At 44.1% G+C, this 14,595-nt stretch overlaps 1 protein-coding gene across 5 annotated transcripts in view; it reads left to right on the forward strand.

Moving 5' to 3' along the window:
- The first annotated feature begins 908 nt into the window (after positions 1-908).
- The window catches only part of ndrg4 (NDRG family member 4), an 83,379-nt gene continuing 69,692 nt past the window's right edge, over positions 909-14,595 (forward strand). For 2 of the 5 annotated variants that reach the window (XM_034195725.1, XM_034195727.1), the window contains exons 1-2: positions 931-1,057; positions 7,099-7,172. In XM_034195725.1, coding sequence (XP_034051616.1) covers positions 7,099-7,172 — 74 coding nt within the window. In that variant the 5' untranslated portion in view covers positions 931-1,057. Of the gene's footprint in view, positions 1,058-7,098; positions 7,173-14,595 lie in introns of all 5 variants that reach the window. The other 3 variants (XM_034195730.1, XM_034195729.1, XM_034195731.1) reach the window with 3 other exon arrangements.

Below are 14,595 nucleotides of genomic sequence, written 5' to 3' on the forward strand. Positions count from 1 at the left end.
GGTGAGAAGTTCGGTCATCAGGGAGGGACTCGGAGTTGAGCCGCTCCTCCTTCGCGTCGAAAGGAGCCAGTTGAGGTGGTTCGGGCACCTAGTTAGGATGCCACCTGGGCGCCTCCCTAGGGAGGTGTTCCAGGCACGTCCAGCTGGGAAGAGACCAAGGGGTAGACCTAGGACCAGGTGGAGGGATTATATCTCTTCGCTGGCCTGGGAGCGCCTTGGGATCCCCCAGTCAGAGCTGGTTGATGTCGCCAGGGAAAAGAAAGTTTGGGGCTCTCTGCTGGAACTGCTACCCCCGCGACCCGACCACGGATAAGCGGGAGAAGATGGATGGATGGATGAATTGTCAGGACCATCCGGCAGTCAGCCAATCAGAGCTCCTTCTGTGTGAATATTCATGAGCGGGTGCAATACCAAAAACCAGCTGTATGAGCGCTGTTCTGACACACAGAAAATACACAATTTCTGGGTTTTGTGTATAAAAAGGTCTTTTTTTTTTTTTTGGGTATTTAAGCTTTCTACACCTATAGAAACACTTCTACGCTTTTAGAATTTTTATTTATTAGCAAGACACCGACCCTGTCCTGTTAATAAAAAATGTCTGGCTAATGTGGGTGTGTATTCATACCAAAAGTCCCCTTAATTAACAAAGGTGCACACACACACACACACACACACACACACACACACACACACACACACACACACACACACACACACACACACACACACACACACACATCTTCTCAGCCAGACTCAACTTTTATTTTCTTGTCTCCTCTCTTCCACCTCTTCCCTTTGTCTCCTCCCTTTGTCCCTGTTTCCTCACCTCTCCTCAGTGCTGCATCACTGGTGGAGCCACGTGCTCTCTGTTTATCATCAGCGCGGGGAGGGAGATAGAGAGATAGAGGGAGGCAAACTCTCCCCCTCTCTCATTTGGCTTAGTGCACCCACAGACACACACACACACTCAGCGACTCAGTACATTATTCCATCGTGAGCAGCCTGAGGGACGCAGGAAACAGCCGACTGTATCCACTGGACCTGAACTACACCACAGGTACTGCAGCTTTATCTGTCTCCAGCATGATTCTCAAGCACTTTTTGTTTGTGTGTGTGTTTTTGTACTCAATTCAAGGCTATTAAGTGATGTGCTAAATATAAAACTGACTAGGAAACATAATTAATCTTCTTAAGCTAAAGCTGATGTTGTGTTTAAGGACAACAGGAGGGTGATGTTAAAATGAGACAAGAGTTGCTGCTGCTGATGCTATGTACACACACTTCCAAACACACACATATACACCCACACATATATACACACACACACATACGCGCACACACACATACACACGCGCGCACACACACACACACTCACACACATATACACCCACACACACACATATATACACACACACACACACACACCACACACACACACACACACACACACACACACACACACACACACACACACACACCACACACACACACGCACACACACACACACACCCACAGTCACCAGCCTCTGCATTGGTGTGATGTGGACAGGTAGATTTTATTGCCCCTGGCAGGAAATTAAATGTGCCATTGAGAACAGCCCAACTAAATACATGAGTATGTGTTGGAGCTGAAAGACAAGTGGAATTACAACGTTGCATTGATGTGTTTGAAGATGCTGCTTTAGGAAAAAAACGGTTGCACTTTGAACAAACACCATTGCCCAAAAACTAAAAGAGCCCTAAAGAAAATAATGTGTAATTATCTGCAGACCGTGTGCAGTGAACGATGAGCCTGCAGTAGGTTAAAGTCATAAAAGTTGATTGAGTTTGGTTCGGGCTTTTGTTAGCCGTGCCACAAATCTGCCTGCTGTTTCTGAACGCGACTGGCAACAGCTGAAAGACTAATGCATGATGGCATAAAGGTAAAAATAGTCGGACATTCTTTCTAAAAGGATTATGATCAGACCCAGCGCCGTGGGTGGGCCAGGGAGGCCCAGGCCCTCCCATTTGACATTCCTGCCCTCCCCCAATAAATACGTGTTTTTATTATTTATAAAAAAATATATATATATTCTTTTTAAATTATAAGTAAACTGTGAACTTTAATGCTACGATGTATGTAAAAACAGGTATGAAATACTATATGACAGTAAAACAAGAATACAGTTTAAAAGGGGAGTGATTAGTAAAATATCCATAAAGAAATAGTAAATCTGCTTACAGTTACTGTTTCATATGGGTGTTGAGAGATGTATCCATAGATCTCTTCATTTTGCTCTGAAAGTGCACCAGATTGATGCTTTTAACTTCAATTTAAAAAAAAAAAATCTTCCCGGGGAAGCATGCCCCTGGACCCCTCTAGAGGATGTTTGGTCCACCCCCCACTTGTAAAAATAGCACATTACTCCTGCTTACACCTATATGCCGTGAGCTGATTATCGAGCCTTCATTGTAAAAGTCGTGGGTGTTCTGTGTATTTGCGTGGGGAGTGTTGTAGTGGAAAATTAAACTGTAGCGCCCGGTACATTAATGGGAAACCCTACATGTTTGAGCACCCTCTATGAAACGTCAAGCTACCCCACAGCACCCCCAAAAGTTAATCTCGGGCCGTGGCATATGACGGTTTTGTGTGCCCTCCCATGAAAATCATATGCCCTCTCTGTAGATTTGTTCTGGCGCCGGGTCTGATTATGATTATTGATGCATTAATGTTAATCATTCTGAGCTAATAATCTGTAGCTTTAAAGTAAGTAACGCTGACGAATGAAAGTAAAAAGTAAATCTTTAGGTATAAAGTAGCATAAAATGAAAGTACTCAAATAGAATATGAGTAACTCAACACTGAAAAACTGAAACGATGACTTAAATGAAAGGTGTCAACAGATTTATATATATAACAGTATCAGGTTAATTGAAAGCAATAATGTGAAGTTGAACCTAATATTTTGTATTCAAACTTAATATTATCACTTTCAACTAACCTAATACAGTTATGTGAACATTACAGTTTTCTTCAGTGAATATTGTACAATTCTTTAGTAAATGTATTTAGTTTCTGCCTCTGATTTGAAATATTACCTCACAATTATTGTATTTATTTGAAAGGTTGTTGTTTGGCTCGGACTACAACCTACAGCTCTTTTTGGAATAGCGATCCTGTCAATGTCCATCTTTAGTTTGGTCCTCTTCCATAAATTCTCTGACGGAACCAGAACTCCTGATTGTTTCCTTACTGGAAGTGTTTTCACCTTCTTTTTAAAACTATAAAACATATTGCCTTTGTTTCCACTTCAGATCAAACAGCCAGAGAGCGAGCCTGTCTTCCCATTGGGAGCGGCTCTGATTCTCAGTCAGGGTTTATGAATAGATTTACAAAGAGCAATACTCGTTTTATTTCAACATGATTCATCACTGCTGCAGCAAGCCCATATTTAGAACTGTGATTTTTTTTAGACAGCAATGGTTAACTATTTACTAGAATCTTTCATGAGTATGGGTGTGGAAGAAACTAGAATTACAGCGCTTCAGATGTACCTGCATCCTCACATCAGTTGATTATAATCAGCGGGTCACATCAGGAGCAGCGAGGTTAGTCTGGTTATTAACCATAACTGGACCTATGGAGGAGATAACTAGCTTGACCCGCTTCCTTTCTGTAGGGCAGGGTAAACACAGGAGGTGACTCAGCAGCTGTTAGAATGACATGACGAAATGAACATTAGCTCTCACTTTCAGAGTGGAATAAAGGCTTAACACCTGTTTTTTCTTAAAGGTCAAAGTAGATTTGTCACTAACAGTTGATAGCCAATAGTATTCAGGCTTGTTGAAAAGAAGATGCACATGTTATTTGGATATTTCTGTTTCAGTTTGACTTTGGGTAAAGTAGCTAAAGAGGTGAAAGAGCTCCACAAAGTCAAAGTACTCTGTTACAAGTGAAATTCCTGCATCGAAAATGTTACTTGAGTAAAAGTATGTCAGAATAATTATCAAAGAAAAATAGAGCTGATCCAATATCTCATAATGAAAAATCTAAAATGACTCTGAAAATAACACCCAACAATCTCAAAACCATTTAAAACAAATTAGAAAATGACCTAAATGTTCATAAATGACAATTAAATGATATCAAACTCTAACTTTTGGCTAGTTAAAGTCATAACAAAACATAATATTAAATAGGTAACTAGCAACTTTATAAAAAAAAAATGAAGTGAAGTAGTGCCATGAAAATAAAACATCAAAGTTAAGTACCAAAAAATCTAAGTAAATTAATAATATATTTACTTAGTAAATAAGTAAATGTACTTTTATACATTCCATAAATGAGAAGCCATCACTGAAGTTTTAACTGTTCTTTAGATGAAAACGACCCTAATGTTTTTAATCGTTCACACGGCTGCTTGAGAGTTATTGATTCCGTGGTTTCTGTGATTCTGGCTGTTCTATTTCATCCCTACTGACCGCCAGAGGCGGTGCTTTCAGCACTGGATATGTCCATCGCGCGCATGCGCAGCTCGAGTACCAATACCAACAAAGTCACCTGTGACCCACGTGACACCGGCTATATCAGCCGGTGTCGTCAGAGGATCTGTTCCTTTCATCTTCTCGCTGCGCGAGGGTACCGTGGCTACATTTTTGTAGCCTACAGCGTTCAGGTTTCAACGTTTGATCTGAGGGCCAGTAAGACCCTCTGCTTAGCCCAGGGGGTTCTACTCGGCGTACTTTCTCGTGAGCAAGAAAGTCGGCGGATTTCGCCCGATCTTGGACCTCAGAGGAATCAACAGATTCCTGAAGGTGCTGCCATTCTATATGCTGACCACTGCATATGCACAGGTGGAGTGGTTCTCAACCGTGGACTTGAGGGATGCCTACTTCCACGTGGGCCGGGCAAGATGGTGCCTTATATTCAGGTCCTCCGGCCCTTGGGCAGACTGGCAGCTGCCCTCGGCCGCTGGGCCCTTAGGCCCGCTGTCGTTGCGCCCCATGCAGATGTGGCTGAACAGCCTTCACTTGGACGCCAAGTGGCACAGGTACAGGGAAGTCAGGGTGTCGCAGCATTGCCTCCACTCTCTGTCACGCTGGAGGGGCAGGACCTATCTCCTAGTGGGCGTGCCCATGGGCGCCATCCCATCCCGCCAGGAGACCATCACCATAGGTTCATGTCTCTCAGGGTGGGGTGCAGTGCGGCAGGGCAGGACCGTTCAGGGTCAGCGGTCTGCCCAGGAGAGTGCGCGCAAGGTCAACGTGCTAGAGCTTCGGGCTGTGCAGCTTGCACTCACGCACTTCCTACCCCAACTGGGGGGCAAGAATGTGCGTGTTCCTTGGGGACAGCATGTACGTTGTTGCTTAGACAACAGTCCCTTCTAGATAGTGGACGTTCTCACTCCACTCTGAATTTATTTGGCTGCGATTTCTGCCCGACATGTTCGGGTCGACGGCGCCACGGCGGGGTGCCACAGGTCGGTGTCCCTCTTTATGAGAGGGGCTTTACGGCAGCGTCCCCCTAGCACCCCGAGGGCTCCGGCTTGGGACCTGCCTCTGCTGCCGGATGCCCTATCATCTCCTCCCTTCGAGCCCCTGGCCCAGGTGGGGCTTAGATGGCTGCCCACGAAGGCAGCATTTCTGCTTGCCATAGCCTCAGGGAAGCGAGTCGGGGAGTTGCATGTCCTCTCCATAAACAATACATGCCCGAGGTGGGACTCTCAGGCGTGGCCCTTTGGGCAAATGTGGCATTCCGGCCCGGGGTCCTTCCACAAACCCACTTCAATCAGCCTGCCCAGCTGGCATGCTTTGACATTCAGGAGTACGGCACGTTGAAGTTGCTGTGCCCTGGGGGTGCCCAAAGGGCGTATATCAAGGCTACTGCCTGTATACGGCAGTTGGAGCAACTCTTGATTTTGCCCTTGCGGCACTAAAGGAGGTTATGCCCTCTAACCAGTGGCTGCCCCACTGGGTTGTCGATACCATCTCACAGGCTTACGGGGCCAGTGGCTGCCCCCTGCCATCAGGCTGAGATGCCACTCTACAAGGAGCATCTCAACATCTTGGGCTGCCCTGAGGGTGGTGCCCCTGGAGACCATCTACGCCGCGGCGTCGTGGGTGTCTTCTGGCACATTCTCCAGTTGTCATCAGGTCAATGTCGCCACTCCCCATTCTTTGGGCGTGGTCCTGTTGCCGAGCTCCGCTGTTTCCAGTGGTGAGCAAGGGCTTGGATTCTTCATGACATTGTTGGTATAAGTCATCCAGTGCTGAAAGCACCGCCTCTGGCGGTCAGTAGGGACGAAATAGAACGATAGTTACGGCTGTAACTACGGTTCTATGAGTCCCGGATGACCGCCAGAGTTCCCTGTCACTCAGAATTCTTGTGTGCTCGCGAGAAGATTCTGGGAACAGATCCTCTGACGACACCGGCTGATATAGCCGGTGTCACGTGGGTCACAGGTGACTTTGTTGGTATTGGTACTCGAGCTGCGCATGCCCGCGATGGACATATACAGTGCTGAAAGCACCGCCTCTGGCGGTCATCCGGGACTCATAGAACCGTAGTTACAGCCGTAACTATCGTTTCTTCTTCTCTCTGTTTTGAACAACACTTCTTGCTCATTGGAGTCCCCAAACCCTCCCCGCATACCCCCCTCCTCCCCCCACCCACCCACTGGCATTTTCAACAATAGAGTTTGGCAGTGCTTGGAGCCAGTGGAGAAGCAGTGTTGCTGTTACTGTGTTTTGCATGCTGATGTGTTTCCTCTGTTGTTTCTGTGAGAGCTGTCCTTTAATTAGCTTCTTTATGTCTGTTCGGAAACGGGACTGCGTTGTTATTTATGTAAATGACTGTGTGGTTGCACTCCTTTCTGTCTACCGGAGTAGTAACAGTTATACAGTCTTCTTCTATTAATTGTTAAACTTGTCTTTTATGGCCATTTCCACAGGACTCTATTAATCCCTGTCTCCTATATTGATACCTGCTTTCTGCTCTGTGGAGTTGTATGCATGTGGTCTCATCTATAATTCTGTGGATCTTATAACTGCCTTTGCACCTGCAATGCACCAGCACCAGTACAGTAGATCTTGTCTCTTTTATTTGTATACCCGCTGCTAGATGGGGCCTGGATTGTTTTGGAACTTCCCTCCCAAGGCTGGCTGCACGGTTCCACAGAGCCTCCTGCAGACCATGTACGTAGGATGGTGAAGTCACTGTGCCGACATACATACCGCACCATACCGTGTCGCACATTCCCGTCCATCTGCTCCATTCTGTCAACCGTCAGTCCAGTGTCACATATTCATTCTGCAGCAGTGGGAAGCACATACAAGAATTCATTATCCAATTACAAACATGCACCAGGACAAGTATTCATCTGTCATACGAAAAGTATTTCGTATGACAGTATATCATAGGCTTGGATTTAGAATTAGGGAATTAGGCTTGGAGAAAATATTAAAATAATAATTCCCACATTCGGTGCCATATTACAGGTGAACATTCTGTCAGCAGAATTCCAGCACGAGTGGTTTGCTCATCCCTTTCAAATGTTATCTATAAACACTAGGGGTGTAACACAAGCCCCCAGGAAGTGCGCCGGACTCAGATGAAAATATTCGTGCTGGCCAAACGGCGGTACTACACTTCCGTTTGGTTGCCAGGCCCGGAAACACTTTTTCCCATTGACTTACATGGGGAAAGAGTGGTCTGTAACTCGTTGGATAATTTTTTTTAAACTAAATAAACTACCCAGTATGAACACTTGTATAGCCCTTATTAAAAACATTCATTCCTCAAGTTGTAAACATTTGCTAATAGCGTTATTCTGAGAGTTATTTCCCTCTGCATTATGAACGCGCATCTAACCCACGGGACCGCGCCGCCCGGCACGTTCATGTTACGTGTCCCGACCAATCAGAGCACACTGTGCTCACAGGGAGGGTGGGGCTGGAGCTATTGGAGCTACAACGAGCCGTTAAAGGCAGAGTGAAATTCAGTGAATAGGCTACAATACACGTAGTTTAGAGAGATGCTGTTTGAGAAACCAATGTGAGTTGCGTTTATCTTTACCCATGGATGCACAATAAGAACGGATCCATATCGTCTTACTGCCAGCCCACGGAGCTGTAATAATGGATATATTGCACATGTTTGCTGTAATTCATTATCATACATGGGCTGTATGATTAAATCTTGTACCGTAAATGTTGTATTAAATAAAGTTAATATTACCGACATTATTAACGTCCCTGTAGCTTCGTATTGCACTAAGAAGCTTATTGCACTGTATATAAGTATATATATACAGTGCAATCATTCTTTCATGCTAAATGAAGCTCTGTTGGATATCACTAGATCCTGTTACAGCGTAATATAAGTACATAACGATTGATGTGTACATTAGCATCATTACTAGCTAGCCGCTAGCTGCTAACTGCCGCCTCGTTCATATCAAATCCATGATAACAACAACCCATTACCATGCTGTCATGAACGCACGGTGCTGTTACGTGTACGCAAATTGACGTGCTTGATGTGAACGAGCATTTTGGTTAAAGTTGCGCATGCTCTATGAGTGCACATACGGGTACTTCTCAGGCATGCTGGGTAATCTGTGACGTTTCACTCTCTCAAAAGGTGGGCCATTTTATCATCATGCGCTAATGAGCAGCTCTCATAGGAATGAATGAGGCCCCGCCTCCCACGCTGTATCCAGTTCTTATTATACATCCATGGTGTAACAGTATCCGTATTCGTCCCGAACCGTCACGGTTCGGACGTCACGGTTCGGCACATGCAGTCACACGACGAATACGCCTTTTTTTATGAGTGGGAAAAAAGTCTGTCATTCAGGGCAGTATCCACTACACTATTTATAATCCAGGGGGCGGTATTGTGCCTAAAAGCTGTTTGCCAGCCGCCCTTAAACAACAAATGAAGAACAAGAAGAAAACACAACAAAACGAACAAAATACAAGAAGAAGAAAAGTTAGTATGGCGATTTCAGATAACACACAGGAGCTAGAACCCACCTGCTTCTTTTAAATCAGCTGTGTGGGAACATTTCGGGTTCCCTGTGGACTACAATAACGATTAAGTGTGCGAGTGGTGGATCGGACGAGTGGTGGATCGGACGAGGACGGTGTGTCGGCGGTGCGGTATGCTAATTGTAACACACGCCAAACATGCTAAATCATATCAGAAGGCATCACCCAGATTTGCCAATCACCGGAGCCCGGCAAAAGACAACAGCAGTTGTCTCTCTCTTTTTGTCCTGTTCCATTTATATAAAAACCTGTCTGAAAATGAGCTGATCAGATTTCGGCCACTTTATGATGTCATAACGATTTTTTTGGCTTGTGTAACCATTAGCCAATCACCAACCAAGGTAACCCCCCCCCACCTTATCACCTGAATCTCCTCCTAGAGCACCATTGTGTTTTTTGTAATCTATCTCATACGGCTTTCACACCAGCGCTTTTCCCTTTCGAGCTCCGAGCGGGAGCTTTTCTGGTTCAGCTCCGATTTCCCTTTTCTGCTCCCACTCTGTTCACACCGCCCAGAGCTGCCGCTGCTGCGTCATGACGTCACCGTTTACGTGCCTGCTTCATAAAATCCAAACCGCGCGGAAATCCCTCACATCGACAACAACAACAATGGCCGTTTGTATTGAAGCGCTGTTCGCTTTGGTTATCCTCTTACGAAATGAAATGGAAGGGACGACTTTACAAGGGACGACTTTTGAAACTTTACAAACATCACATGCGAAATGCAAGACTTCTTTGTGGTCTTCAGCATCTACTTCAACGACGAATCTGCCCCTGCCCCCGGCTCGACGTAAGAGAGACGTAAGCGACGCCGCCTCTTAGCTCCGAAGCTCTTGCCTCTAGACCAACAATTTTTTGGAGCTGGAAGTGAACCGGATTCCGGAGCTAAGAGGCGGCGCCGCTGCGATGTGAACAGGAAAAAACGTTACTTTTCAGGCTCTAGCTCCGAGCCGGAGCTGAAAACGCGTTGGTGTGAAAGGGGCATCAGAGGGGCGTGGGGAGGGGCTCCTTATTTTCATCTAAAGTAACAGACAGAGAATCAGCACTTTGGAAACAGGGCTGAAACAGACGGGATTATGGGAAGCTACAATGATCTGTTTGGTATTTCGAGCCAAACACTTCAGAGACATGTTTGTATATATCTGAGACCTTTAATATATTGATGAAAAACAGTACAATAGGGGACCTTTTATATAAAAAGAACTGAATACTTGACCGGGTAATTCTATGTTACCCTCATACTAGGAAAGAAGAACGGCATGTCTTGTTATCACAGTCATTTTTTTTCCTCAATGTCACTCATCACCTTTGATTGCCAGCCTGCAGCTGACGGTCTGATTGTTGAATCTCTGCATGTGTATTATTACATTTTTGCTATGGCCTGGCTACTAGATGAAAGAGTAGTGCTTATCAGTATACGTTCCCAAATATAAAAAAAAGACAGACATACTTTCTGTGTTGACATAATCACTGCAGAAAAGAAAACTTGATGTTCAGAAGATGTTCAGAGCCGGAGAAGAGGTCCAGAGAATGCTGCAGCCGACATGTTGGTTATAAAAAGTATTTGGGCTCACCAATGGAAGAAGTCTAATAGATGGTCAATGGGAAAACGTTTTTTTGGTGGCAAGCTCCCACAAAGTGAGCCGGGCACCAATGTACATTTTCCTGGTGGCCAAACGATGGCACTCCAACTTCCATGTCAGTCATGTGACTTCATTGGGCCCAAAAATACATTTTCCCTTTTTTTTATAGGAAATAAACGAGGCCCCGCCTCTAAGGCCTCGTACACACGGTTCTGTCGCGTGCTTCAACGCTTCCCATTCACTTTGAATGGGGTGACGTCACGCTTTGTCGAACTGAATTGTGGTCCCGTTGCTTCACTTTGCCTCCGTTGCTCGCGGTGAAAGTTGAGAAAAGTTCAACTTTAAACGTCGACGGAAGCGCCAGCCAATTAAATCATATGCCAGTATAAGCGCTAGCCAATCAAACGCGCTATTTGTGTGTCCGGGGTGGGAGATTAATGCACCAGACACGCCCACCGGCAAGTTTCAACGCGACGGAATCGTGTGTACATAACACTGTATTCAGTTATCTTTATACATCCATGGGCACACCAGTGGCAACCATTTCACATAATGTGGGGAGACGTGATTTTGCCATTAGCCCTCAGACGGGTTGTCTGTGAGTTGAGTTGACTTACATTAGAAAAGAATATTAGCCTGGCAAGGATCTAAATTCAAGCTAAAAATAAAACATTCTGTATCTCCGTATCACCTCCTGAAATTCCCCTCAGTGTCTGAGGCAGCAACAAACACAGCACATTTAATCTGATGATGTAATGAGATGTAAATCACACTCAGTGCCTCAGGTGTGAGTTAGCAGGTGTGATTAACGTGAAGCCCACCACTCGGCTTGTTAATTCCACCATATTGGAACTAAACCAAAAGACCGGTGGAACTCAGATGGCCATTTTCACCTTTTTTAATCATCACGTGTTTTGTCAGTTTCCTCCATTTTGCATTGGCATAGATAGACAACAACAACAACAACAGCATAGGTTCCTGTCGCATCTTCTACTAATAAAGCAAAACTACCACAAAAATGAAGAAAATAAACAAAATGAAGACAATTATTCTCAAGACATAAAACGAGAGGTACAGTTGATAACTACTGTTGATACCTCTATGATGTGAAAATGAACAGTATGTCTCATAGCAATGTTGTAAACTGACCCTGTAAATTGTTTGATTCATCAGTTCATCAAGATCTTTTCTAAAATCTTCTCTCTTAAGAATAATAATCTTTGTCCCTCTACATGATTTGGCTTTGCAATTCAGTCCCAGGCAGAGATTTAATAAAGACGCCTCTGTTGAGTTCTAGGTGAGGACCTGTTGTCAGTGGACACTGTAATAAAGCCATGTGTCTCTGAAGGAAGTGTGGTTCTATCAGGAACCTTCATTCCCTCAGCAGGCTCCACTGACACTTTGCTCCTCGTCATCTGGTTCTCCGTTTCAGGAAGGAGTCCATCTCCGCTCAGTGTTCTGCTGGGGGCCACACACTGTCTGCCCATCTGCCCTGCTGGCCTCCACCCAGACTGTAGAAACACACTCTCTAGAATGGACATTAGAGTTCATTTTCCATTTGCGGCTGGTGGCGGTCCAACTGTGCCATTCAGCTTGAGCCAAATAAATATAAGTCAGTGTGTGAATGCTGCTTGATAGGGAGAGATGAAGAGTTTGGCTGGTGGCTTAACCATGAAGGTATGAGAGGTTAATGTCTGAACACCTCAGCACAACATAAATGATCAGGGATGCATGATCACGTTGGCGATGAGTGAGGCTCAGAATAAGGAATGCTAGTCTTTGAACAACTATCTTACTTGCTGTAAACACAGCAAAATACGTTATTATTTTAAAACCCCAATTCTATGCATCGATACGGCTGGGTGTTTAAAGCAGGTGCTTATTAATTTCGACGCAGCAAACAATAAATATTACCTTTACCTGGCTACAGCAAAACAATTTAACGAAGCAGGGCTATTATGCTACCTTGACACAGTTAAAATGCAGGTTCAATTTAGAATGAAAATATGAAATGCATAAACAACATTTTGAACAACAATCGCCATCTAAATCATAGTCACCACAATAAGTGGATTTACTAAATACTTTTTCCGTTAGCTAACATGATGCTAATGCAGAGCCATCAAGCTTCTGCGGAAACATACAGTCTATGTGCATAAATCTTACTAGCTGTAGCTCGGAGCTCACAGCACATGACAACTTCATATGGAGCATGAGCTTCAGAAGGAGCATCAGCCAACTTTATAAACGTTACTGTTTACTGTACTGTGAGGTCCAAGTAATCAGCAGCGAACCGCTTCAACACGTGTATTTTGGTGTATTCACTGCATTCATTTTGTTATTCTACAGTATTGTTGTTTTATAGTTATTAACCCAATTGGTGTTCTTTGAAATTGAAAAGGATATCGCATTGTGTTTGTTACTTTCGTTGCAGTTGTATATGTCTTAAGTGTAATTCGGCTTGGCTTCCTATTTATGGACATGCTTTTATTTTGAAGGAGAGGTAGCGCAGTCGACAGGAAGTTGTTGTTGCTTTGGAAACAACGTGACGGAGATTAACGGAGAAAAGTAATATCTACATATAAAGACGGAGAAAGTAAACGATAACGTTTGTGGTTAAGTGTTAGCACCCCCCGAACAAGCTCTTACGTTGATATTGGAGATTTCAATAAATTCAATTTGAAGACAAAACGAATATCCGAATAACGAAATTGAAACCCGAATAGTACTCCAACGAACGAATATTCGAATATTCGGGTACAGCCCTAGTAACAGATAACTCACATGACTACATACATGAAGCATTTGTCTTAAACATCTCTTAAATCTTCTGTTCCACAAAAATCATCGCTCCATGCACTTCCAACGCTTCCTAAGGCTACATGAATTTAACCCACGTCTAATTTACGTCCTGCTTTTCAGATGATCTGCTATGAATTTGAAAGGAAATCAGGTTGCTGTTGCTTCGAGAACAGTAATGTCTAAAATATAGAAATGTTTGTCTAATTGGAACCATGCATTCCAATCCAAACAAAGGACTTGTTCTCCGGGAATTCACCCAATTAGATGTATCCATCTACATTTATCAGATAATCAAGCATGATCTACAACCACATGAATTGGGTAGTTCTCATGTCATGTGGTGACACAATGGTGTAGATAACAGCTACATTAGAGGCAACTGTAAATGTACGTTTTTATTTTTGCCTTAAAACGGGATTACACAACTTTTTAGCATTATTAAAAGTTGTTTAATCAAACTTCATCCAACTGTCCATGAATGTTGATGAAAGTCCCATCTGCACACATCCTTGTGTGATGCTAGGTGATGATTAAAAAAGGTGAAAATGGCCATCTGAGTTCCACCGGTCTTTTGGTTTAGTTCCAATATGGTGGAATTAACAAGCCGGGTGGTGGGCTTCACTTTAATCACACCTGCTAACTCACACCTGAGGCACTGCCAGCTCTGTGTCCAACTATCACACTGCTTTAGAACTGGGAACATATTGGTTATACATGCACGATCAAGTTAAGCTATGCATTAAATCATTCTTAGCGTGCAGGTTGTTATACCTGAACATATAGTCTACCACAGCACTGTGTGAGTGGACACTCCCTGTATCCTCATTATTTTCTGATTACTTTTACGTCAATCAGCTAGCTTTGTGATATGAACACAAATGCAAAAATACACAGCCTCCATTAAAACAATTAGGCGTATTTTCTTAATGTCTTTAAAGCTGACTTTGTGGATGCTTTGTGTAAGACTTTTTAGAGACACAACGCTTTCATCTGACAGCGCTGACAAGGAAGCTTTTTATGCCACTAGAGACAGTGCAGCTCAGTCTGGAGCTGACAGCTGATGTTTAATATGTAATTCTCCACTCAGACATTGATATATCCTCCTGGGACCCAGCCCATTGAAAATGTCCACTGTAGTGGACATTTTGTTAACATGCATCTCCTTTTACTCTTTTGAGCTA

The sequence above is a fragment of the Gymnodraco acuticeps genome, unplaced genomic scaffold, assembly GCF_902827175.1.
Source record: "Gymnodraco acuticeps unplaced genomic scaffold, fGymAcu1.1, whole genome shotgun sequence".
Taxonomy (NCBI): domain Eukaryota; kingdom Metazoa; phylum Chordata; class Actinopteri; order Perciformes; family Bathydraconidae; genus Gymnodraco; species Gymnodraco acuticeps.